At 42.4% G+C, this 27,875-nt stretch overlaps 2 protein-coding genes across 3 annotated transcripts in view; one reads left to right on the top strand and one right to left on the bottom strand.

Annotated features, from left to right (window-relative positions):
* CMSS1 (cms1 ribosomal small subunit homolog) overlaps positions 1–27,875 on the top strand; it is a 413,449-nt gene that overhangs the window by 124,277 nt on the left and 261,297 nt on the right. The gene's annotated exons all lie outside the window — the stretch shown is intronic.
* On the bottom strand, positions 852–9,999 carry LOC118677275 (filamin A-interacting protein 1-like). Its single transcript, XM_036352290.1, has 2 exons — positions 9,826–9,999; positions 852–1,034 (listed from the first exon to the last, which is right to left on the bottom strand). Exons 1-2 carry the CDS (start codon positions 9,958–9,960, stop codon positions 852–854), a joined length of 318 nt encoding a protein of 105 aa, XP_036208183.1. The 5' UTR covers positions 9,961–9,999.

Below are 27,875 nucleotides of genomic sequence, written 5' to 3'. Positions count from 1 at the left end.
TGCAATTACATCCTGTGCTGTAGCTTGTGGAAAGTTTCCTCAGGACCCATATGATTTTCTTCTTCCTCTTCCTCTAAATTCATTGATTTGAGAGAGAGAAAGAGGAACATCGATTTGTTGTTCCACTTATTTATGTGTTTATTGGTTTCCTGTCTGTGCCTTGACCAGAGTTCAAACCCACAATCTTGCTGTATCTGGATGATGCTCTAACCAACTGTGCTACCTGGCCAGGGCCCCATATCTCTGTGGTGTAACATTTATTTCTGCCCCTGCATTGTATATAGTTTTCATTCTTCTTGGTATAGGGATTAAACCTGTAACCTCCTCTGTACAGCTTTTGCAGGGCAATCCCTTGCAGAATAAGGTGCCCAACATTTATGTTTCCACAGTCCTCATTATACCTGGTTATTCTTGCATTGTACTGATAGTGTCTTTTATACTCATCATTTTCATCACTCTGGACCATGAGATCTTTTAGAACAGAGGCTGTATCACATCATCCTTGTGTCCCTGTATCCCTGGTAGTACCCAGCCTTTAGTGAGATGTTAGTAAGAGTGCAGTATGGGCCCTAACCGGTTTGGCTCAGTGGATAGAGTGTCAGCCTGCGGACTGAAGGGTCCCAGGTTCGATTCCAGTCAACTGCATGTACCTTGGTTGAGGGCACATCCCCAGTAGGAGTGTGCAGAAGGCAGCTGATCGATGTTTCTCTCTCATCAATGTTTCTCTCTCATTGATGTTTCTAACTCTCTATCCCTCTCCCTTCTTCTCTGTAAAACATCAATAAAATATATTTAAAAACAACAACAACAAAAAGAGTTCAGTGTGGTTCATTATCTTGCTCAAAGTAGCCTTACCTTTCGATTTCCTGTTCTTGTAAATTGATGAATTCATCACTCTTCTTCATGTATTCTTTATGTTTTCTCTTTTCTTCCTCTAACTCCAATATGGTTTGCCTATGAGATTTTTCTACTATTAAAAGCTGTTTCAGAATTCGTCTGTGAGATTCTTTATGTTTTTCCACAACTTTGTCCAACTGCAAAAGAAAATAAATGTATAGTCTGTTAACTACAAGTCACTCATAATGCTGCTATCTTTCATACTTCTAGAAATGTCCAAGTTTTGTCTAATTCAGCAATGGATTTCCTTGTTTAGTTTTTAAAATTTCTCTTGTTCATTGATACTTTTTGATGCATTTCAACACAAATGTAATCTTTTTATGTTATTATTTTCCCTGCAGAGAGAATAATTGGTGCCTCTGTAGATGTCAACAGTTCATGCCCTTTCTGACACTTCCTTCTCTCTCCAGAGAAACTATTAGGGATGATGTGCCACATCTTTGATTCTGTAGCTGCCCTGCTGATCTCTCCTGCCCAGTGCTTCTTATAATACTCTTACCAGGCTATGCCTCTTGGATCCCCTAATCTGTTTTTCTTTGTGTGTGTGTGTGTTTTTGTCTCCTTTTTATTAAATATATTGGGGATGTGTTTTTTTTTTTTTGAATTATGCATCAAGGTGTTTGAGTATTTAAACGTTTGTTAATTCTGTGATGGTATGTAGTATGAATGTGACCAAATATAAGCATCAAATTCCTTCTGGTTTCCATGACCTACTTATTTTTCTGTTATAAAACTATCACCCTGTACCTGATTTATGTATTTGGCTTCCCTCCTAGACTGTGAACTCCCTGAAGGCAGGGCCTACATTTTTATTTTTCTTAGACTCTTATAGAGTGACTTGTCTACAGTAGGTGCCTAGTATATGTTTAAAGATTGAAAACAAAATAAGCAAGCAAGGAATCAAGAAAGAAAAGAGGGAAAGAGGTTGAAACAAATATGGCTCGGGATCTTTGGCCAGTGATAAACTGAGATCTGATTAAGAACATGATTTTGAAAGCGTGTGACTTTTTAGTTTGTTAAATATTAGGTGCTGTAACTGATAATATTGGTTGATTTTACCCTTTGCCTTTATCATAAAAGATTGAAAATTTGTGACTCTGAATTAAAAGCCAGTATAAATTGTACAGTCTTAAAAAGCACATACTTTACTAGGAATCCAAGGCACAAAATAGCCAAGCCATTCCAGAATAAGAATAAAACAAAGGTGCACCAGCATATAGGACCTAATTAATTTTCTTAGACCTCTAAATCCTTAGGCTGGTTTTCTAATATTGATTTATAATGGTGTTTTAACACACACAAAATACTTTATTATGCCATATGGTGTTGATTTTTAATAAATGTAACCAGTCCTTTTGAGGAAGCTGAAATTGCTAAGGTGCATTGCCTGCTGGTAGAATCACTGTTAACTAATGACCATCTTCTGAGAGGGAGGTTATAGTGTTTGTCCTAGGTCTTGAGTCATTAAAGTGAATTGTAAAGGAAATTCAAATAAACTGCTTTTGGAATTTGACAGTGAAATAGTGAAGGATCAGGCTTCATTAGGAAAGTTGTTAGTTGACTTAGGAAAACATTTATTTTAATTTGTATAAGATCAGTCCTAGAATTAATAACTAAATGAATGATTAAGGGAAGCTTCTTAAATCCAAGAAAAATGTCTTTTCCTTAGATGTCTTGAAATTATATGGATATGGGTATTAAACTTCATTTGCCCCAAAGAGAGAAAATAGAAGACTTATTTAACACTGTTGTTTTCCATTGCAGTTTTTTCTCTTTATATTGTTTGTTTGTTTGAAGAGACAAGGAAGGAGGGAAAGAATCATTGCTCTCCATTTATTACATGTCCTTTTAAGTGGTCTCCCTTCCTTCAGCCTCTCCCCCTTCCAGCCTGTCCTCTTCAGTGATCTTTTCACCAATGGGATTACTCCGCTCTCCTATTCAGTGCCAAGAGGTCTTTTACCACTGGTCTCCTGACACTTCCTCCCCATTCTCAGTCCATACCTTACCATTTTTCTTACCCAACCTTTAGCCACACTGGACTTCTGGAAGTTCTTAGAACTTACCATGATGATTCAAGACTCCTTTTTTTTTTTTTTTCAGTACTGAGACCTAGAAACATTTTTCCCTTCTACGCAAAACCTTTCCTGTTCTTCCTTTGTAGCTTTCTCTGATTACTCCTGGGTAGAAGTGTTTGTTCCTACATATCAGCTAGATGCCCGATTCTCTGAGTTTTTGTTTTTTCCCTTTTAATCCTGACCCAAGGATATTTTACATTGATTTTTAGAGAGAGTGGAATGGGGTGGGAGAGACAGAGAGAGAGAAACATTGATGTGAGAGAGACACATTGACTGGTTGCCTCCTGCACACACCCCAACCAAGGCCGGGGCCTGCAACCGAGGTATGTGCCCTTGACTAGAATCAAACCTAAGACCCTTCAGTCCGAGGGCCAACGCTCTATCCACTGAGCTAAACTGGGGAGGGCTGATTCTCTGATTTTTTCTTCTCTCACATTCCATGATTCTTGAAGGATGACTTGAACTTGCTGCATGCTATTTGATGTGACCACTGAGAAGCTCATTTTGTCAACAGTGATCATTGAAAAGCTTATGGAATAGTGGTCTGGCAAAGGGAAAGCTCCCCCAAAAAGAATTACTTATTTCAGAGATGGCTTAGCATATACCTGAAGTTTTATTTTGTGCCTTCATTTTTCCATGCCCAAAAGGCCTATTAGTAAATATGTCAGTGGTTCTCAGTTTAGTCTCTTCTTCATTCCTGACCGATTGAATGATGGACCCAAGCCTCCCTGAACTCATTTCATTTCTCCCCACCCCCAAGTGTGGGAGCTTGACCACATCACTGAACCTTCATGTATTTCAGGTTTCTCATTTATAAATTAAATTGATTCTTAAGGTCATTTCTAGCGTCACAGTTTTCACAAGGCAACAAGTATTTATTAATTGCCTGTTCTGTGGGCTTAGTACTGTGGTTCTCAACCTTCTGGCCCTTTAGATGCAGTTCCTCATGTTGTGACTCAACCGTAAAATATTTTCGTTGCTACTTCATAACTGTATGTTGCTACTGTTATGAATCGTAATGTAAATATCTGATATGCAGGATGGTCTTAGGCGACCCCTATGAAAGGGTCGTTCGACCGCCAAAGGGGTCGCGACCCACAGGTTGAGAACCACTGGCTTAGTACTATGATAGTTGCCATGGGGAATGCAAGAGAAGTTTGATGCCTCAGTACTTATACTTTCACTAGAGGCCCTGTGCACGAAATTGATGTGTGTGTGTGTGTGTGTGTGTGTGTGTGTGTGTGTGTGTTCCTCAGCCAAGCCTGCAACCTCTCCAATCTGGGACCCCTCGAGGGATGTCCGACTGTCCATTTAGGCTGGATCTCAGTGGGATCGGGCCTAAACAGGCAGTCGGATATCCCTCTCACAATCTGGGACTACTGGCTCCCAAATGCTCACTTGCCTGCCTGCCTGATTGCCTCTAACCACTTCTACCTGCCATCCTGATCACCCCCTAACCATTCCACTGCCAGCCTGGTCCCCCCCAACTGCCCTCCCCTGCAGGCCTGGGCTCCCCCCCAACTGCCCTCCTCTGAAGGCCTGATCCCCCCAACTGCCCTCCCCTGCAGGCCATCTTGTGGCCACATGGGGGTGGCCATCTTTGTGTGTTGGAGTGATGGTCAGTTTGCATACTGGTTGTGACTAATTAGCATTCAGGACTAATTAGCATATCCCTCTCTTATTGTGTTGGAGTGATGGTCAGTCTCCCTACTGGTCGTGACTAATTAGCATATCTGGGCTAATTAGCATATCCCTCTCATTATATAGGATTAGGAAATAAGAGACGCATGCATGAAACTATTAGGAGCAGCATAAGGTGGTGTATCATTAAGTACTAAGGAACTATCAGGCCACTGCCCCCTTTTTATCTGTCCCTAATTACAGATTGAAGCATGGGGAAGAAAACAGGAAGACTGGTCAGTCATTTCAGGAAGTGTTGGGGCAGAAAGACTGAAAAGATGGCTCCTAATGTTTATGGTTCAGTGACAAGCTTCATGCTTATCATTTTAACTTGCCTGATGTCATGTCCTATTCCCAACCCCTAATACAATTCAACTCCTTGCCTAGGACGAAGGAAGTACAGTGTATTTCACTAGGTTAGATTTCTGATGTTTCTTCATGGTCAGAGGGAATGAAGAACAGAGAGGTTTTCCATCTTTTGGCTTTAAGTTGCATAGTATATGTTTAAAAATGAATAATGACCACCCTGATTTTAGTTTCATCTTCTTTCTGTGCAGTGATTTGGTTCTGTTTGTTCTATTTGTTCTTTTCCACTGGCTGTTTGAAGATTGTCCTTTTCGATGAAGCTAATACACAGAGCAGAGAAATTGGCCATTTTAGTAGATCAAAGAGTAACCAAATATATTATTCATAAAATATCCCTTCTTCTTCCTTGTCTCTATTGAAACCTGCTTTTCCTGGGTAACACTGGAACCTCTGTTTTTATAGAGACTGCTCATTCTCTCACTGCCTCCATATCTCAGACTCTGGAAATGGCCCCATGATTTTCATGGCTCTCCACCACCACTGCCAAACCTTTCTGAAGTGATTCCTTGTTCTCATTGTCACCCTTAATGGTGGTAGTCTTTTCTCATTCCCATTTTGTTCATTTACTGAGCTTTAGGCACATTCTTTTTTTAAAATCCTCTCTGGGGATATTTTGTCCATTGATTTTTTTTTTAGAGAGAATGGAAGGGTCGGAGGAGAGGAGGGAAACACACACACACACACACACACACACACACACATCGATTGGTTGCCTCATGAATACACCTGGACTGGAGCTGGACATCGAACCTGCAATCCTTCTATCCATGGGCCAATGCTCTAACGACTGAGAAAACTGGTCTACATTCTTAACCACCTCTCCTGTATGAACTTCTTTGCTCCATTCCTTTTTGTTTCCTTCCAGCCCTTGTTTTGTCCATGAATTTCTTTCTTATATCTTTGATCCCACCTCTGTCCCTTCAAAGTGTGCCTACAAACATGGTCAAGTCTTCCTTTCTAAAAGTGTGCACACATGCTTACAGAGAGAGAGGACGAGGAGGGTTTGCCATGAAGCTTAAGTTTTAGGGTCCTTCACTTGCATGGGCACCTTCCAAGGTCCTGCCAGTGCCCTAGCAATGTGTTCACCTAAGTCATATATTTAGTAAAATTTTAAAATAATACATTTTAATTATAATCAGTTAAGACCCCTGTCTTTTTCCCATTTTTACTTATCCACCATCATATTTTCTTTCATGGCAGGTAGTTTTGGAGAGTCTATGCACATTTCTGGGGTCCTGCTAAAGGGAAGTTCAGTTGGTTTCATAGTTACTTCCATATAGAGGCAAGTTATTGCTGACCATCTTGATGTACGAAAGGCTTCAGAAATGCTACTGTGCCAGCTCACCCAGCCATTGTCAAATAAAGGGGAAAGGCCAGAGGTTATATTTCAAAATGAATGTGTCCTTGGTGGTTTCTAGCAATGGAAGTTTGTGGATTGAGAGGAGAAAGATTCAAAATATATGGAACCAGAGCTAATCTTTGTAAATTTCCCTTTTAATTCCTAGCTTCAGAATTTCTCTTGCTTCCATGTAAGCTCATCCATGCATTGAAGAGTGTGAGATAGTTTATCTAATGTTTTTATGTATTTTTTTAGACATATAATTTCACTTAATATGTGTCCACAGTGTTGCTGGAAATGGAATTCCTTTTTGTTCTGCCTGATTAATGCCCACGCATTCTCTGGATCTTGGCTTTCCTGATTCTTCTATTTAAATTTGACCCCCCATTGTACTCATAGTGCTTTGTGGTTTTAAACACAGAAGTTAGTATATGTGTAACTGTACACTTGTGTGATCATGTTTTTTATCACTCTGTTAGACAATAAACACCCTGATTACAGGAACCACAACTATATTTATACATCAGCTCTCCAATAAATATTAAATAAGTGAATACAATGAAATTTAAAAGCTAATTATATGTTGTTTAAAATAAGTATTCTAAAGGTTGCCCTAAGGTAATGCTAATAAGGTATGCAGATTCTTTTATCTATAATAATAAAAATGTAATATGCTTATTAGACTGGACAGCAGGACGACCTTCCAGATGACCTTCCGGACGAAGCCAGGGCTCCAAGGACTGAGGCAAGCTGCCACAGCTGCGAGGGCTGAGCCCCTTGCACAAATTTCATGCTTTGGGCCTCTAGTATTCTTATATTTTTCTTCATATCTCTTTTGGAAGAACTAATATATTAGGCCATTAACTCAAGTATTTTTTTAAAGGTAACTTCTCCTATGGAACACTAGCTTTGAAAGCAATAGGAGGCCAGAACTGTTGTGGACTATGTTCTTTCGTCTTCCTCCCTCTTAACAACCCCGCTACTCCCTCTCCCCATCCTCATCCTTTGTTCCAGCTCCCAGGCCTCCACCAGTTTTTTAGCTTAAGTCAGTGTTTCCATCACGTGATGTAACTGAGAGCAGTTTGATCTTCTAAGTTATTTTGCCTTAAGAATATATAAATCCTTTTTAGTTTACCCTAGACATGGTTTAGATTTTTACATTTTTCAAAAAGACCATTGTGAAGAAAATAAGAGGTGGGAGAAGGTTTATACCCTGCAATGGGAGAAAGCAGAGATTATTTTCTTAGCATGCACATCCTTATTCTGATGTAACTAGGGTGAGTCACAGACGTCTTAGTAGGAATGCTGTCCTCTTTTTCTTCAGCTCTATCTAGGGAACTCTTCTCAGAATTCCCCTTTACTGTTTATTCTCTGGATACCTTCCTTTCACCTGTTACTTCCAATTAGATACAGGAAGAGGGCAGACAAATGGGTTGTTGGGTAGGTAGAGTTATGAGGGCCTCCGGGAAAGACTGATAGCTGAGGGGAGACACATATATAAGGGGAAAGTAGAAGGCAAGAGAAGAAAGTGGGCAAGTGATGAAGATGGGAATGTGAGAAGTGTGTGTGTGTGTGTGTGTGTGTGTGTGTGTGTGTGTGTGTGTGTGTAGGGGTACTTGTTGGGGAGTAATCAAAGAAGGTTGGATTTGTGAAGCAGGGCTAAATTATGGATAACTTTCAGGGACAAGCATTTGTAGAGGGTCAGGATGTTTCCAGTTTTGCATGTGTGCAGTAGAATTCTTTTGTAACAAAACTTTGTCCTACAGATTTCAGCATAAGTTTGAAAACATGTTGTTTCATTTTAAACTGAAGTGTTGAGGGGTTGTGTCATTTGTGGAGTTTTGTCAGGATATGTACTGTATTATTAATTGGCATTTGTGCTCATATGGGTTGGGGAATTTGTAGCTCATGCTGCTTCACAGTCACTATGTTGGGATACTAGATACAATTTTAACACTATTGATTTGCAGCTTCAGCTCCTCTTGTTTAAAATTTGGATTAAAGCACAAGTTAACAGACGTTGGGTGGTCTCATCCTCACCCCTCAGAAAAGCAGATCCATATGACCAAACTCCTTCACAATTTGGCAAGACGCTAATCCTCTCTCATGAGACACCCAAGACGAGAATAGCAAGGACATTGGAGGTCAGTCCTGAGGTGGGTTGCCAGAGTGTATGCAAGGGAAATTTGTCCAAAACTTGCTTTCACTCTCTCCAGCCTTAACTCATGCTCCTAGTTGTTTCCTTTTTATAAAAATGAAAAATTATGAAAATTTCCATTGAGGTTTCAAAGGAAAATAGAAGAATAAAATAAGGATGCCAAAGGGTTTCAGAAATGTCAGCAAGTAAAAGAGCAAGCAGTACTGCATCTTTGTGCAGTGGTGGCCCTGTTGGTACTGCTCATCTTTGCTGTTGTCATTGCTGGCACATGTGGTGATGAGAGGTCTCTGCTGCCATTAAACTTTTGAAGGAAAAGGAGGATATGCACTCACCTAAAATATATGCTTTTTCTAAACTCTGTTTCTTGGGCAGATCTTTATATCATTTCTATTCATGTTCAAAATTTCTATGACATAATACCTTAGTGTTTTCAAAGAAATTAATCTATATGGTTGAACTTTATCTGTTTTATTCTGTTTGTTTTTTTAATACCTGAGGACATGTTTTTGTTGTTGTTTTTTACTTTAGAGAGAAGGGGGGCGGGGGTGAGAGTGAAATACTTATCAGTTGCTTACTGCAACCTGACCAGGGATGGAACCCTCAACCTGGGTATCTGTCCTAACAGAGAATCAAAACCACAACCTTTTGATATATGGGCAGTGCTCCAGCCAACTTCGCCACACTGGCCAGAGCATACTTCGTTTTTTTATTGTAACCTAAATAGCATTCAAGTCCCCCAAAAGAAGTTCAGACAGACCTGTGTGTGTGTGTGTGTATGTGTGTGTGTGTGTAGAAAGAGAGAGAAAGTGAGACAGAAACAGAGAGAAATTCTCTTGCATTTGTTAGGTTTCAGTCTGGTGTCAAGAAGCAAACCTAAATAAAAATTTTTAAAAAAAGAAGAAATCAATGTCCATAACCAAAAAAATAAATAAATATGTTCTTTAAAAGTCAACAATAAAGAGTTCTGCTTCCAGTAAGAAGGAGGAGGAGAGGAGGAGGAGGAGGAGGAGGAGGAGGGGGAGGGGGAGGGGGAGGGGGAGGGGGAGGGGGAGGGGGGGGGGGGGGGGGGGGAGGAGGGGGAGGAGGAGGAGGAGGAGGAGGAGGAGGAGGACAAATGATTTATTCTCTTTTTCTTTCCTGTAGAACATGTAGTATTTATCTACTTTGGGTAGACTTTAAATGTCTTAGAATGTTAAACTTTAAGTAATCAAAAAGGAGTTGTGTGTCATGTTCAACTGCCAGGCATAGTGCTTAGCTAGCTTGTGAACTTGTCCCACCTCCCAGGTGCACACCCCTGATATCGTACATACCTCAATCATTGGTTTCTCATAGATGTCGTCCTGCCAAGGGGCAGATTTAGCTTGAAAAGCATCTCGCTGAAGAGCCTCTAACACCTTTTTTGGAGTGACAAACCCATACTGAGCTTCCAGTAAAGCCAAGTCCATTTTTTCAGCCTTTAAAATGCTTATGACTTCATCTCGAGCCTGAAGCAACAGAAGGCATTTCAGAAAGCCACTTTATCTACTAGTAGTTTCCAAAAGTGATTTCTTATTAGAGTTGAGTATTTTTTATTTCTCTTTCAAATATAATCAAATTATATTTAGTTACAGTACCTTTTAGAAAAAGTAGCAAAACTATGTCCCCTCATTCTTACAATCTAATTACATATTAATAATGTTTCAAAAAGTGATCACTATACAACTTGAGAGAACCTACATTTTTTATTGTGTTTGACAAGCAGATAATATGATACCCCTCAATAGACTAGCATTTACATTTTCAGGGTTAGGAAATAAGAGTCTCCTATATGTGTAGCAGCTGTTTTTAGTTTTTTATGTAGGTTAATGATGCTAGGGCAAGTCTAAGAGCCAGTTCACATGGGGTACAAAAACACTTATTGTTATTTAAACCAATCCAGAAGTCAGCTGGCATTATTGGTACCTATATGTGCCTATGCACTAAAGCTTGTGCGCAGCATGGACAGAGGATATGAACTTTCATAACGTGCATGCCATCCGCATGTCATACAACAGCCCTTTTAGAAGTGATTAATTGCCCTTCAAGTTGGCAGAAGAGAATTGTGTGTATGTGTACTTACACACACCACATTCATAAGCAGCCTTCCCTTTGAAGCATGAGGGGTTTAATTCGAAATCAGCTGACCTGCAGTTCTCCTTCCAGAATGCTTAGAAGAAATAATAGGTCATCTCTTGAGAGGTCTTTTCCTTGGTGGCCATTCCCACTGTGTGATGTAGAATGTAGAAGGATTGTATTCGACTCGCTGGTGGTGTCTTTGTCTTGCTGTTTCTGCTTCATGTCTTCAGGTGCTTGGAAACTGTGGTCTTTACTATGTCTTGGAAATTGCTTTAGGGCTGAGCCCTCTGTGTCACTGCTTCTGGAACGCATTCTTTAAGGAAAGAAGGAAGATAATTTGTAACTCTTAATGAAAGTGGAATTTTTAATAAGGGCACCTATTACTGCTTTTAACAAGTCTGCACTCTTGTATTTACTGCAGCCAAAGACTCAAAACCTTTCTAAAGTCTACAGCAGAGAACAGCATTAGTAGATTCATAAATCATAGTCTTATTTACTCTTCTGTTTTTGAAATGAACATTTAAAAAAATGTGTTCTGCTTTGATTAAGGCCACTTATGTCCATGGGTAAACAGACTATATTTGAAACTCATCTGCCAAACATTCAACCTCAGGGTCCCAGGTCATACCTCCAACCACGGCCTAAGTGCTTACTTAAGTTAAGACATACTTAACATAACTGTAAAATGATAAATAGGCTAATTGTTCTAACTTTCTTCAGATTCACATTATGGTATTTCCTTCGCATATTTTTTTATTTTATTTTCTTAGCCTTAGGACATTAAGATAGAATTATTGCTACAAAATACTTTGGGTTATTTTGTTGTGATGGCAAAGTCTAATATTAAAGGAATGAGGGCTTGGTCCCTGGCTGTATCCCTGACCTTCTGCTAAAATTCCAGATCTGCTCTTGGATAAGTAAACATTTATATTTAACACCCCTCATTTCCTATAGTTGTTGATCATTATAGAAACAATCCTATCTAATAAAAGAGAAACATGGTAATTGGCGTACAACCGCTAGCCTTCCCATTGGCTAATCAGGGAGATATGCAAATTAACTGCCAGCCAAGATGGCAACCGGCAGCCAGGCAGCTTGAAACTAACATGAGGCTTGCTTGCTTCAGTGACGGAGGACTCCAACGTTCCCCGCCTGCCTTGCCGGTCTCTGAGCCTGCAGTTTCAAACATTGTAACAAATATAGAAGCTAAAAAAAAAACCCAGAAACCAGCTTTCAGCCGGCTGGGACCTCAGAGCTGGAGTTGATATAGAGTTTCGATTATAGAACCGAAACAAACCAGATACCTGTTTCCAGCAGCTGAGGCCTCAGAGCTGGAGCCAAGCCTCAGAGCTAAAGCTGGCCCAGAATAAAAAAAAAAAAAAAGAAAGAAAGGAGCAGTTGGGAGCTTCAGTCCCAGTCTGAAAACAGCCCTCAGCCCCTCACCCAGACTGGCCAGGCACCCCAGTGGGGACCCCCACCCTGAAGGGCGTGTGACCAGCTGCAAACAGCCATCATCCCCTCTTCCAGGCTGGCCAGGCACCCCAGTGGGGACCCCCACCCTGATCCAGGACACCCTTCAGAGCAAACCAGCCAGCCCCCACCCATGCACCACGCCTCTATTCTATATAGTAAAAGGGTAATATGCTTCCCGGCACTGGGATCAGTGTGACAGGGGGCAGCGCCCAAACCCCCTGATCGCCCTGCGGCTCTGTGTGTGACAGGGGGCGGGGCCACAACCTCCCTATCTGCCCTGCTCTGTTCATGACAGGTGAAGGCACCCCAACCCCCTGATCGGCCCTGTTCTGTGCCTGATAGGGGGGAGCTCCCCAACCCCCTGATCGGCCCTGCTCTCTGGGTGATAGAGGGTGGCACCCTCTCCCCCCACCCCCACAGGCCCTGCTCTGTGTGTGATGGGGTAGAGCCATAACCTCCCCATCGGCCCTGCCCTGAGTGTGAGAGTGGCGGTGCCCAAACCCCCTGATCGGCCCTGCTCTGTGGGTGATAGAGGGCAGCGCCCCAACCCCCTGATCCGCCCTGCTCTGTGTGTGACAGGGGGCGGTGCACCAACTCCCCTATCAGCCCTACTCTGTGAGTGACAGGGGGGAGCTCCCCAACCCCCTGATGGGCCCTGCTCTGTGCGTGACAGGCGGGAGCTCCCCAACCCCCTGATTGGCCCTGCGCTGTGCGTGACAGGGGGTGGCGCCACAACCTCCCCATCGACCCTGCCTTGAGTGTGACGGGGTGGTGCCCCAACCCCCCAATCGGCCCTACCCTGAGCGTGACTGAGGGTGGCATCGCAACCTCCCAATCCGCCCTGCTCTGTGCATGACAGGGGGCGGCGCCCCAACTCCCAAATCGGCCCTGCTCTGAGCCCGACCAGGGGCTGCACCTAGGGATTGGGCCTGTCCTCTGCCACCTGGGAGCAGGCCTAAGCCAGCAGGTCATTATCTCTCAAGGGGTCCCAGACTGCGAGAGGGCACAGGCCGGGCTGAGGGACCCCCCCCTCCCCTTCCCCCCCGAGTGCACAAAAATTTGTGCACTGGGCCTCTAGTCCTATATTATAAAAGGCTAATATGCAAATTGTCCCCTCAGGAGTTGGACCAACCAGGAGTTTGACTGCTCTCTATGACGTTCGCTGACCACCAGGGGGTGGCGTGGAACGAAGGAAGGCCCCAGCCGGCAGCCGGAAGGCCCTGTTTAGCCCTGATCGCCGCCCAGGCCTAGGGAACCTTCCGGTGCACGAATTTCGTGCACTAGGCCTTTAGTATAATATAATATTGGAGGGATATATTAGCTCTACATCTGATTATATGATTATCCAAAGTAATTGTATCTAATAATAGACAAACATGGTAATTAACAGTAACTTCGCTACCTTTCCCACTGGCTAATCAGGGTGATATGCAAATTAACTGCCAACCAAGATGGTGGCTGGCAACCAGGCAGCTGAAGTGAACAGGAGGCTTGCTTGCTCCAGTGATGGAGGAAGCCAAGTTCCCTGCCTGCTGCTGTCGGCCTCTGAGCTGCACTCTAAGAAACAATGTTGCAATTATAGAAGCTAAACAATCCCCATGTTTTCAGCCAGCCGGCTGAGCTGGAGTTGCAACAGTGTTTCAATTATAGAAGCCAAACAAACCGAGGTCTCGGAGATAAAGCCAGTTCTCAGCTCCAGTGACAGCCATAGAAGGTAAATAAATCCCAGAATAAAAAAAAAAAAGAAAAAGAAAAAGAAAAAGAGGTTGGGAGCTTCAGTCACCCACCAGCTTGAAAACGGCCCTCAGCCCCTCACCCAGACTGGCCAGTCCCCCTATGGGGACCCCCACCCTGAAGGGGGTGTGACCAGCTGCAAACAGCCATCATCCCCTCATCCAGGCTGGCCAGGCACCCAAGCAGGACCCCCACCCTGATCCAGGACACCCTTCAGGGCAAACCAGCCGGCCCCCACCCGTGCACCATGCCTCTATCCTATATAGTAAAAGGGTAATATGCCTCCCAGCACTGTGATCAGCTGAGCAGCGAGGCCTCACTGCCCCTGTGTCAAGCGGAGCCACGAGGCCTCCCAGCACTGGGATCAGCGGAGCAGCAAGGCCTCACTCCCCTGGTGTCAGGCGGAGCCGCAAGGCTTCCCAGCACCGGGATCAGCTGAGCAGCGAGGCCTCCCTGCCCCTGTGTCAAGCGGAGCTGTGAGGCCTCCCAGCACTGGGATCAGCAGAGCCAGGAGGCCTCTTGGCCCCTAGAGCAGCGTGAAAGGGGGCAGCGCCCAAACTCTGTGATCGCCCTGCGGCTCTGTGTGTGACAGGGGGCGGGGCCACAACCTGCCTATCCTCCCTGCTCTGTTCGTGACAGGGGAAGGCGCCCCAACCCCCTGATCCGCCCTGCTATGTGCCTGATAGGGGGGAGCTCCCCAACCCCCTGATCAGCCCTGCTCTGTGTGTGACAGGGTGCAGCGCCCAACCCCCCCATGGGCCCTGCTCTGTGTGTGACGGGGTGGAGCTGCAACCTCCCCATCGACCCTGCCTTGAGTGTAACAGGGGGGAGTGCCCCAACCCCGTGATCGGCCCTGCTCTGTGGGTGACAAGGGGCGGCGCCCCAACCCCCTGATCCGCCCTGCTCTGTGTGTGACAGGGGGCGGTGCCCCAACTTCCCTATAGGCCCTACTCTGTGCGTGACAGGGGGGAGCTCCCCACCCCCCTGATCGGCCCTGCTCTGTGCATGACAGGGGGGAGCTCCTCAACCCCCTGATCAGCCCTGCTTTGTGTGTGACAGGGCACAGAGCCCCAACCCCCTCTGATGGGCCCTGCTCTGTGCGTGACAGGGGGCAGCACCCCAACCCCCTGATCCTCTCTGCTCTGTGCGTGACAGGGGGTGGCGCCCCAACCTCCCAATCGGCCCTACCCTGAGTGTGACTGGGGGTGGCATTGCAACCTCCCGATCCTCCCTGCTCTGTGCATGACAGGGGGCAGCGCCCCAACTCCTCAGTTGGCCCTGCTCTGAGCCTGACCAGGGGCTGCACCTAGGGATTGGGCTTGCCCTCTGCCACCTGGGAGCAGGCCTAAGCCAGCAGGTCGTTATCTCCCGAGGGGTCCCAGACTGTGAGAGGGCACAAGTGGGGCTGAGGGACACCCCCCGCCCCTGCCAGTGCACAAATTTTTGTGCACCGGGCCTCTAGTTTATAATAGTAAGAAAAATTGGTCTACTTTTGAGATTTCTCATGAAAAGACACAATATTAATTAAGCTTATAGTCTGCTTCAATAATGTACAGATTATTAATTTTACTCAGCCCTACCAATCATGAAACTGTAATCATCATTAATGTTTTAGTTTTTAATATTTCTTTAAAAATCCGAAAGAACTGAAGAGTACAGCAAAGTCTGGAAAATATAGTGAACCACCACATGCTATCATACAAATTTGTAAAATCTTAATTTACTATATACACTAGGAAATATTTTTAAGTAAAATATTATAGATACAGTTGAAGCCCCTTATGTATCTCTTCCTTAATCTACTCTCTACTCTTTCCACCCCAGAAATAACGATCTTTAATTTGGCATGTATCATACACATGCATGTTTTATACTTTTTAAAACATGTATACATATTCCTGACGAATATGTAGTATTTCTTTGTATATTTCTAAACTTTGTATGAATAATATTGGTTATATCTTTCTAAAACATGCCTTTTCATCATATATTCTTCCTTGTTTCATTTTACTTTAGTTTATGTGTTTTGATAGCTTTATACTATTTCATTATATGAATAGTCTACCATTTACTTATATGTTTTACTACTGATGGAAATTAAAATAGTTTACATTTTTTCCATATTAGAAAAAAATGCTGCTTTGAACATTCTTGTACATTTTTTTCTTGTGTACATTTAGTTCTTTACGGAATTTTCTTTAGGGAATAGGATTGTAATTTTTGGAATGTTGACTATGTGTGTTTTCAACAGTACTAGGGATTATTGCTCTCCTAAATAGAATGCCAATTTATAGCAGAGTGTGAGATTTCTCATTGCTCCATATCTTCACCAACACTTGCTTTTATTGAATTTACAATTTTCCCCAGTTTGATAAGTAAAATTTTTAATTTTCACCCCATAATTATTAGTGAAGTGAGCATCCTTTTCTGTGTTGGGTTTCTTTATAAATGGCTCATTTTCATGGTCTCTGTGCATTTTTTTTTTTTGTATTTGTTGTCTTTTTATAGATTTGTAGGAATTAATTACATATGCTATAAATTACCGTTCTGTTGATAAAGTGATTTGTTGTTATCTTTTCTAATCTGTATCTTGTATTTTCACTTTACTATGTCTTTTATGGTATAGGACTTTTAAATTTTAACTTAATTAAATTTATAAATTTTTAAGTCAGTTTCTTAAAATAAATGAGTTTGTATTGAAAACCAAAACTTGAACAGTGACACTATAAAACAGTGGTTCTCAACCTTCCTAATGCCATGACCCTTTAATACAGTTCCTCATGTTGTGGTGACCCCCAACCATAAAATTATTGTCGTTGCTACTTCATAACTGTAATTTTGCTACTGCTATGAATCATAATGTAAATATCTGATATGCAGGATGTATTTTCATTGTTACAAATTGAACATAATTAAAGCATAGTGCTTAATCACAAAAACAATATGTAATTATATATGTTTTCCAATGGTCTTAGGCGACCCCTGTGAAAGGGTCATTTGACCCCCAAAGGGGTCGTGACCCATAGGTTCACAACCGCTGCTATAAAAAGATTGTTAAAACCATGGTCTATGGAACCACACTGCCTAAGTTCAAATCCATTAGTTATTGGCTATAAAACTTTAGGCAAGTTAGTTAATATTTCTTTGCTTCAGTTTTTTCACCTGTAAAATGGGGATAATAGTAGTGTGGCATGTTTGTAACCTAAAGTTGCTGTGAGGAGTAAAAGCCAACACATGTCAAATATTTACAACATGGGTGGTATAAAATTAGCACTCAATAAACATTATCTATTATATTACTAGAGGTCTGGTGCACAACATTCATGCACTGGAGTGTGGTCCCTCAGCCCAGCCTGTTCCCTCTTGCAGTCCGGGACCCCTCGGGGGATGTCCGACTGCCAGCTTAGGGCCTAAGCCGGCAGTCGGACATCCCCTGAGGGATCCTTAGCACTGCTGCAGAGGCGGGAGAGGCTCCTGCCACTGTCGCTGCCATTGCCATCCATGGGCCCAGCTTCTGGCTGAGCACACTGACCACCAAGGGGAAGCTCCAGCATTGAGAGTCTGCCCCCTGGTGGTCAGTGCATGTCATAGCGACCGGTTGTTCCGCCATTCAATCGATTTGCATATTAGCCTTTCATAATATAGGACTAGGGGCCCAGTGCACGAATTTGTGCACCTTGAAAGGAACTGTGGGATGCGAGGTTGCAGTGGGCACAGGAGTGGGTCTTGCCCATCCTCCATGCTCTCGCCTGGCCCCTCCCACTGTAGTCCCCAGTCCCCTGTCTGCTGGCAGCCCTGCTCCCGCCACAGCTACTCCCACGTGCTGATAGCACCGGCCCTGCTCGCACCCAGTGCGGAGTGATTGGGGCCAGCGCCAGCAGCGGATGAGAGCAGGGCCGGCGCCGTTAGTGAGTGCAAGCGGCTGCTGCTGCTGCCCCTATCACCCCTCAGGAGCAGGGGTAGGTGGAGAAGCCCTGAGGGGTGATTGGGACCATCACCAGGCGCTGGCAGTGGGTGCTAGTGGCGACTCCGACACTGGCAGCGGTGTGAGTGGAGCCGGCGCCAGCAGCAGGTGCAAGTGCTGGGCGGGACCGTGGTGCGCAGGAGCAAAGAATTTTCAGTAACCACCAGAGTCTCGCCCCAATGACAGTGACAGTGCCTCGCCTTGGTTTGGTGCCCCCACTCACCTGCTCCACCATTCCGCCGCAGCTGACGCCCACCATGTTCCGCGCATGCCCCCTAGTGGTCAGTGCACTTCATAGCGACTGGTTGTTTGGTTGTTGTGCCGTTTGGTCTATTTGCATATTAGTCTTTTATTATATAGGATTATTAATTTACTAGAGGCCCAGGGTCCCTCTGCCCGGCCTGCACCCTCTCCAATCTGGGACTCCTCAGGTGATGTCCGACTCCCAATTTAGGCTAACTGCCTCTGCCTGCCAGTCTGATTGCCCCTAACTTGCCCCCCTGCCAGCCTGATCGCCCCTACCTTGCCCCCCTGCAGGCCTGATTGACCTTAACTTGCCTCCCATGCTGGCCTGATTGCCCCTATATTGCCCCCCTGCCGGCCTGATCAACCCTAACTTGCTCCCCTGTTGACCTGATCTCTTCTAACCGCCTCTGCCTTGGCCCCCGGCCTAACCCACAGTCTGGCCTCCCTTTGTGGGAGGCAACCTGGCAGATCAGGGGAAGGTGCCACCCCCATTACCCTGCTGCTGCTGCCACTGCCGGCCTGAGCCTGGACCCTTCAGAGCCACCCACGGCTGCCTGAGCCTGGGCCCTTCACAGCCGTGCCTCAGCCCTTGCAGCCGCTGCAGCTTTGTCCAGAAGGACATCCGGAAGATGTCCTCCCTAATTAGCATATTACCCTTTTATTAGTATAGATTTTTATTCTTAAAAATTTTACAGTGAATCTATATTACCTTTATAGTTTTGGGGAATACTCAAGAAGAAAAGCAAGTTTATTTGATTATTTCTGTTATTAAATGAGATATGAGGCATTGATTACGGGGGGGGGGGGGGGGATGATTAAAAGAATGACTTTGTGTCTTTGCTGGGTTCCCTGTTAAGAAGTGATTCTTTCCACCAGCCTCAGCTTGCTGGCAACACTTGAAAGACCCAAATGTCTGGTCTTGAGGACTTCACAGCCAGCCAGCTAGGCCTCTGCTCATCCCTCTCCTCATCCTTCAGCAAGCGTTTGTTGGAAGCCCACTATGTGTCAGGCACTAAGTTGGTTATTTATGGTGTGGCTTCCTTATTTCCCTTAATACAAATGACACACTTTTACTCCCAAAGTTTATGGAAATAGTTTCTAAAACTATGAGGTCATGAGAAGTGCACTAAACTAGACAGAAGTCAAAGGAAAAGAATTCTGTTCACTGTGGGACTTACTTAAGACACTGGTCCTCTCTGGGCCCAGTACCCTGATCTGTGAAGTGAGGTGCATGGGGAGATGATCTCTGTGACCTCTCTTTTCTATGATATAAAACAATTTTTTCCAATGTGCTTTGCTTCTAGCATAGGATTATCAATAGTGTATTTAGAAGAGATGGATTTGTGAGTCTTCATCTTATAGGAAATCCATAAAAATCAAATGCTGCATTTTAATATTTAGTAAACCCGTGTCTGATGATTTCCACCAAGGGAGAGATTTCAGTTTCAAAAAACAGTGCTTCAGGAAAAAATCCCCAGTAATAATTTTCAGCTAAGAATTGTTTTACAGCTTTGCCATTATCAGGCTGTAAAAGCGGAACTTGAAGGTGTTTATTGTCTTAAATGCTTATTATTTACATGTTTTGTCAGTAACACACCAATTATCAACTGCTACTAGTGAGCCACTTTGCCTTGAACTTATACTACCCTTCTGGTGAAATTGATTAACGGTCACTTTCAAAATGTTAACAAGTCACATAATGTATTTGCTTTATAATCCATGCTCTTCTCACTTCCCTCCATCAAACATTTATTCTATTAGACATGAGAGATAGAAAAATGGTGGTGGTAGTGATGTTGGTAGTGTGTGTGTGGCGGGGTGGGGGTGGGGGGGCGGGGAGCGGGTAGAAATGATGATTATAGGTAATAGTTATGAGCACTTACTATGGTGCCAGGCATTCTTTGAAGCATTTGTCATGTATTAACTCATTCTATTCTCATAGCAACTCTATGAGGTAGGGAATAATTGTTATCTCCATTTACAGCAAAGAAGTGAAAGCACAGATTACTTACTGAAGGTTGCACAGCTAATAAGTGGTATAACTGGGATTTGAATCCAGGCAACCTGGCTCCAGAACATGTACTTTAAAAAATCATGCCATAATGCCATTATGCTGTACTGCCAAAGACAGATGGTTACAGATACCCTGTCTGAAAAGTGCTTATAGCCTTGCTGAAGTGACTGTTTATCAATAACAGTACAAATGAACAATGGTCTGTGACAGTAGCTATCTCTGACTATTTCTTAGGTAGCTAGGGAAAGATTCATGTATCCGAGAAAAGCAAGGCATAGAAGAAATTATTTTTGTGTGGGGATGCAAGGTTTTGAGGATATGTGGGAGCTAAAACTGTAGAAAACCATATAATGTATATATTTGTGTTTATAAATAATGTTCACATACAATCATATATAATATATGCTGTGTACCTTATGAGACCATGTATATAATGTACCTTATGAAAACATGTGAAGAATCAAGCAGAAAAAATATTAACTAAAAATAAGTTATCGCCCTGACTGATTTGGCTCAGTGGATACAGCTTCGGCCTGCGGACTCAAGGGTCCTGGGTTCAATTCGGGTCAAGGGCATGTACCTTGGTTGCGGGCACATCCCCAGTGGGGAGTGTGCAGGAGGCGGCTGATCAATGTTTCTCTCTCATTGATGTTTCTAGGTCTCTGTCCCTCTCCATTCCTCTCTGTAAAAAATCAATAAAATATATTAAAAAATAAATAAATAAAAATAAGTTATCTAATTCTGTTTCTCTCACCTCACTAGAGTGTCTTGAATATTCCAGGAAGGCCCTTGCTCTGGCTTGTAGAAATATGGAAGATTGTTAACATAGATTATATATATATTTTTTTAATTTTATTTATTTACTTTTTCTCACCCAAGGATATTTTTCCATTGATTTTTAGAGACTGAGGGGGAGGGACACAGAGAGAGAAACACATAAATTGGTAGAGGTAGAGGTATGTGCCCTTGACCAAAATCAAACCTGAGACCCTTCAGTCCACAGGCCAAGGCTCTATCCACTGAACCATAGGGCTAGGGCAAATTAGATATATTTAAAACAGATAAGTATTGCATGCCACTTAATTTTTAGATATGTTTACATATGAAGGACAGGGCTAGGGCTATCAGTGTCTTCCAGTCAATATTATTAATATTCATTTATATCTCTCATGGTATATCTGACCTGGTGCTTCATACATAATTCATATTCAACAGAGCTGGTTTGCTCCTGCTACTTTGTGGCCTACCCCAAAACTTAGGTAGAGCCTAAACAACAATGGCTCAAAATTCTGAGTCACTCTGCAACTTCAGTCATCCTGCAGCTCAGCTGGGCTGGATGGTCTGGGATGGGTTCACTCACATAGCTGACTGCCAGTTAGTTAGGCTGGGTCATCTCATCTCTGCTCTACAAAGATTCCAAACCTCTGGTAAGCTAGGCCAGGCTTTCCCACATGGTGGTCTCAGAGCAGCATTCCAAGAATGTCAGAGCAGAAACTCCAGGGTTTCATTTTTATTAGTGAAAGAACATTACAAGGTTAGCCCCAATTCAAGAAGTGGAGACATAGATTCCACTTCTTGATGGAAGGAGCTGCAAAAGTTACTTTGCAGAAGAATGTAAAGAGTTAACTGTGGACTTTTTGGAAAACTAGGTATACCACACCTACAGATTCATGTTTCTATAAAAATCCAATAAAAGTCTAGTTTAAAAGAGGGATAAAATCTATTTGGTTCTTTACTTCTTTTAGTTTCCTAGAAGTATAAGTTTATTTTTATGATTTATATTATGCATTACTATGCTTTCCTCTTATCTACATATTCATATGTGGAACAGTAGCCTACTGACAAAAATCATCTTGTATGTTTTTGCTAATTAATACGTATTTCCCTGCCACCACTAATTTTATCTATTGTATGCCTTCCAGAATTCTAAGGTAAGATGATGTAAGCTCTATTTAGCAGGGTAGTTTGCTAAGTTTTGCTCATAAGTCAGGCCCTTTCCTTTGAATTCAAGGCAACCCTAAACTGATGCAGAAAACAGAATGGAACTCTATACATCCTAGCTTCCCTTGCCCCACTCTGAAAGTGGGTTAGGTGAAATCTGCCAGGAGAGAGCAAGTCATTTGCCAATAATGATATTTATATTTTAAAAAAGCATGATCTGAAACATTTTTATACTGTGTTTATTCTTTTTAAAGTGATTAGAGTTTTTCTGAGGCTACCATTCCTCTTTGGGGCTAGGATAGTAACATCAACATTCTTGCTGGCATGCATGTTGGATTTGTGAACAGACCCATCGTGTGCAGACCTCTGGTCCACTGAGGAGTGTGTGTTTCCACATGTTTACAGTGGTGGGGTTTCCTTGCCCTTCTGCCAACAACCACAAAATGATCAGTAATTAACTATCTAGAGAAAGAAAACAAAGATATGTATTCCATGACACTCTTATACTTTGTATTATCAATTACTTCATTGTTTCTCTTGGCAAATTTTTAATGCATCTGTGCTTGGCCCACAGGTGCATACTGAGAAAAGATAAAAAATTTGTAATAGCAACAGTGATTTGAGATTTTCAGGTTACAAGAAAAAGGAATGGAAAATTGCTTTTGTTTATATTAAATAATGATGCCTTACTCTTTTCATAAAGTGCTGGCAGTGACATAATGCCTGATGGTTTTGCAAAGAGAAAAACTGCTTAGTTGTCAGTTTAACACAGCCTAATATGTTTTTTATCAGTGACTAGCATAGCCATAGAATGGCAGCCTTTAGGAGTGTAAAAGAGCGCTAAACTAGGAATCAGGAAACCTGGCTTCTGATCCCTGGCTCTGCATTTAATTAGCCAAACTCTGGGTTGTCACTATAAAATGAGGATATTGGGTTAGGTTGGCTCCACGAGGTCATTTATGATTGAACAAGGACCTGAGGTTCTTTCCATTGACCTCTACCCTGTTCCTCATCCCTTAACAGATCTCCTGACTGCAGGATTTGGGCCTGGGACTAGATGATCTCTGCAGCCCTGGGACTTCCTGCTTCAGAATTCTGTGATTCCCTGTTGTCTAGTCTCTATGGATACAAGTACAGTGCAGCTGGCCCTGAGAGGAGATTCTTCTTTGTTTTTCTATGTGGTGACCACAGTCAGTTTTTCTTGGGTTTAAGCTGTTTGGAATTGTGGTGGACCTTGGTAAGGATGTGTCCATGCTAGAGAAGGACTAGTAAAGAAATTGCAATTATTTACTTACTTACTTAATTAATTTATTTATTTATTGTTTTGTTTTATTGCTTAAAGTATTACAAAGGGTATTACATATGTCTCCTTTTTCCCCCTACCCTTGACAATCCCCTGGCCTCCCCTACCCCCCAGTGTCTTATGTAGTTAACAGGAAATGACCAAATGTAAATAGCAGCCTATTCTCCCTATTCAAAACACATACACACACACACACACACACACACACACACACACACACACACACACAGCTAACTCCTTATTATAAAAGTTAAAATTTCTTGCCCTAGCCAATTTGGCTCAGTTGATAGAGTGTCGGTCTGCAGACTAAAGGGTCCCGGGTTCTATTTCAGTCAAGGGCACATGCCTGGGTTGCTGGCTCGATCCCCAGTAGGGAGAGTATAGGAGGCAGCCAATCAATGCTTCTCTCTCATCATTGATATTTCTCTCTCTCTTCTTCTCCCTTCTTCTCTGAAATCAATAAAAATATATTTTAAATTTTTTTCATAATTATTCTTTATTAATCTTACATATAGAAATTGCTTTTTGTACATATCATGTACTGTTAGGCATAATTTAGTCTGCATGTACCTGTTTGTTTTCCTGTTTGAATGGTGGAAAGGGGATGTTTGAAGTTCCAGGGAACTTCAAAAAGCCTCAAGGAAAAAAGTTGTTTTGGGACCTGATCATTTACTATGATATTGACATAGCCAATCAAAATTACTCTGATTCAAGAAGAAAATAATAGTAATAATGCCTGCTTTCATTTCTTCAGTACTTACCAATATGTCTTTTCTAAATGCTTTCCTTTGATTAACTCATTTGGCTTTCACAAACACTTATTTATCCTTATTCGCAGAGGAGGAAACTGTGCCTTGTAGCTATTAAATAACTTGATGAAGGTCGTATTGCTAGAAAATGGCAAACCAGATCTTAACTTTGGCAATCTGGCTCCAGAATCCAGCAAATCATTATGTCGAATCTACTTAGGATCTTATAAGAAGGCATACATAGTAAAGGAAGAATCCTGATTCAGTGTAATTAATCAAAAAACACACATAAAGCACCTACTATGTCAATTATCAAGCTAGACAATTTGTACAAGCTTTTTTTTCATATCTGGATTAATGTCCTATTTATTGATATGGGTATTTAATGTCCCATTTATTTATATGGGTACAGTTAAGTCTGGGTACCCAGAATTATACAAAAATCTGGATAACATGAATTCACTGGCCCTTTCAGCAATTGGTCTATTCAGAAAAGATGTTTTGTTTTTATACATTATTTATGTGCAAAAAATTATTTGAATAGATTGTTATTTCTTATGTGCTTTTCTCAACCCTTTTGCTGGCATCCAGGGGTGGCAAGAAGCATAGCATAATGGAAAGAGTATGAGATTGTGAAATTAGATGGAACTTGGCTTAAATCAGGGTTTCAGTATGTTAGCTAACAAACAGGTATGTGGCCTTGGACAAGTTACTAAACCTCCCTGAGCCTTCAGATGTAAAATAGAAATAATGGTTCCTGGTCATAGGTTTATTGTTTGCGCCCTGTGAGGATAGGGCCCCTTTTGTTCTTATTTATATCCACAGTGTCTGACAGAGTTGGGCCTCAGCAGGAATTCACTGAAGGACTAAATCGTGTAGTCCTTAGTAGAACTGGTTGGCTCTGGGTAGGAACTGCCTCATGGTAAAGATGACTCACCTGTGAACCACTGGCTAGAAATTTAGAAAAATGGTACTGAGAATCTAATCATAAAAGTAGCTACTCCTCTTACCACATGCTGGACACTGTCTTAAGTGGTTTGTGTGTACTGGTATTATCTCATTTAACCTTAAAGAGTTTTAGCCTGAAGTAAAGACTGAAGGAAAAAGCTTGCTAAATGTAAATTAAGGGTGGAAATTCTAGTAGGAGATAGCAAAGACAAAGAAATAATTATCAATATTAAAATCAGGGTGGCAGTGCTGGTGCCTACACAAAGTTCAGAGTTTGAGCGAGAGAGAGCATGTGACATGTGCAGGTGAGAAATGACGCTAGATCCCCAAGACTTAATAGAATCTCCAGTTAATGTCACTGAATTTTGAAAACCTTTGATCATAAATACTCTGAACTTCCGCTCTCCCTCATCCCAACCTCCCCACTTACACCCTCACATGCATGAAATCACCCACTACACTCCTCTTACTTATTTGAGATTTATGTGAGATTTTATAAAGCAGTGTTGTTTAAACTTGGTTTGGTAGGAGATTTGGGGGAATTATTTTGATGGCAAGATGGTTGCATAATGCAGAGCCATCCATGCTAACTGTAGGTTGCTCATCACCAAGGGTCAGAGCTGGGAATGACCCAGGGTCTGAAGTTTAATGTGTTTAACATCCCACACTTCGCTGGATTTTGGGAGCAGACTGTCTGCTAGCTTTACATTTCCACTTGGATTTTTCCCTCTCTCTGCATGGAACCATTAAGCTATAACTTAGTTCCCTAGAAGGGGAATGGAAAGAGATGTAGTAAGATTATGAGGTTCTCAGCAGAGCTGGTTGAGCTCTTAATATTAACTGTCTCATGGTAAATGTGATTCATCTATGAAAATACTGGCTATAAATAGATGTTAATAGCACTCAGTTGCAAAACAGCCAGGTTGTGCTTGCATGGCCACATTAGGGAAAAAAATCCTGTGGAGTATTTTATTTGGTTCCTCTTAAAACAAAAAAAAGTCTTTACTTTTATTGCCCTAGTCACCCACATTTGAAGATACTAAATTCAGCCAGCTGCAATAAAGCTATCTGATGGCTTAAAAAGGACACACTGACAGCCAGATAACCTAATTTAGCCATGGCCACCTTTATCTTTTTCTTCCATTTTCAGTAAAAATCATTGAAACATTCTTTTAATGGTATTTTTCCTTGTAGGGAGGGCACGGGTAGGGCTTCATAGAAAGTAATGAAACTTGAGGATGCAAGATTCAGATTTGTATTCCCAAGGATTCTAGTCTTAAGAGAATGTCAAAGTTACAGGAAGAGAACAATTAAAAAATGAGGTTTAGAAGGCAGTATAGTCGTCACCTCATCCATCCCCCACCTACCAGCCATTCAGTATGTTCTATGATCACTTGCTCAATTGTTACACAACTCTCAGTATCTGGAAGTGCTTCCTTGTGAGCTGAAATCCAGCTCCCAGGAACTTCATTCATTTATCCTGCTTCTGCCTCCAGAGCTAAATCAAACAAGTGTACTCTTCTTGCCACACTGTAGTCCTTACATGGGAAGGGCTCTATTTCTCGCCACCCCGCCCCCCGTCCACCCCTCTCCCTCCCCCCCACCCGCCCCAGATGAAACAGTCTCAGCTTCTTCAATCACTCCTCACACCACCTAGTTTAGTCTCTCTGGCCCAGCATACAATCTCATGCATTTTGATTATATCCTTTTAGACCAGCCATGGGCAAACTACGGCACGCGGGCCGAATCCAGCCCGGTTGAAATGAATAAAACTATTGAAAAAAAAGACCATACCTTTTTATGTAATGATGTTTACTTTGAATTTATATTAGTTCACACAAACATTCCATCCATGCTTTTGTTCCAGCCTTCCGGTCCAGTTTAAGAACCCATTGTGGCCCTCAAGTCAAAAAGTTTGCCCACCCCTGTTTTAGACCTACTCTTTATTAGGCCTGGTGTTTCTTTTTTTTTTTTTTTTTAATATGTTTTTATTTCAGAGAGGAGGGAGGGGGAGAGAGAGATAGAAACCTCAGTGATGAGAGAGAATCATTGTTTGGCTGCCTCCTACACGCCCCCCATTGGGGATCAAGCCCACACCAGTGCCCCAACTGGGAATTGAGCCATGACTTCCTGGTTCATAGATTGACGCTCCATCACTGAGCCACGCCGTCTGGGCAGACCTGTTGTTTCTTAAAGAAATGCATGGAGTCAGACAAAATTTTCCAGATATTAAACACAGCAGAAGCAGTGAATTGGTCAAAGTATACACTTAGGGGGAGATCTCAGTCGTTCTTCTGATGTTCAGTCTCATTGGAATTTTAAGTATAGATCCAGAAATTTGATAGTAAGCATTTCATGAAGATTTATTCCAGCTTATCAGATGAGTGCTTATAATACTTTTAATGGTATATTGCTTGATACATTAATAGATAGGTAATTTTTTGCCCTGTGTTCAAGATAAGTTTGAGATTCAGAAAGTTTAAATAAATTTGGCTGATAAACCTTGGAACAGAGATGAAAAAAATTAGGAATTCTGATGCCTCTTTCTTTCCAGGCTGATGCTAATGAAAAACTCATACTTTTTTATTTTTCTTGAATATATTCTTTGGTTATTTGTCCATTAAGTATGCTAGTCAGAGAAGCTGCTAGGCTGTAGATACAGAATAAACAGCCTGCCAATGAGGTCTAATAGAACACACTTACATCATGGCTTTTCTTAGCTGTGTGTTCTGAAGAAAGACAAAAAGAAATGTAAAAATCTCAGAGTATAAATAGTTTATTTATCCAAGTTTTCCATTACAAATCAGTGCCTCTTTAAAGATTCTTTTCTCATTTAAGGTTGACATGGGACTGGGAATGTTTTCCAGATCTTTGTGGAATAGAACAGAAAAAGA

Source organism: Myotis myotis, unplaced genomic scaffold (genome assembly GCF_014108235.1).
Source record: "Myotis myotis isolate mMyoMyo1 unplaced genomic scaffold, mMyoMyo1.p scaffold_m19_p_2, whole genome shotgun sequence".
NCBI classification, from domain to species: domain Eukaryota; kingdom Metazoa; phylum Chordata; class Mammalia; order Chiroptera; family Vespertilionidae; genus Myotis; species Myotis myotis.
Note: the sequence above shows the minus strand (reverse complement) of the source record. Positions and strands in the feature narration are given on the sequence as shown.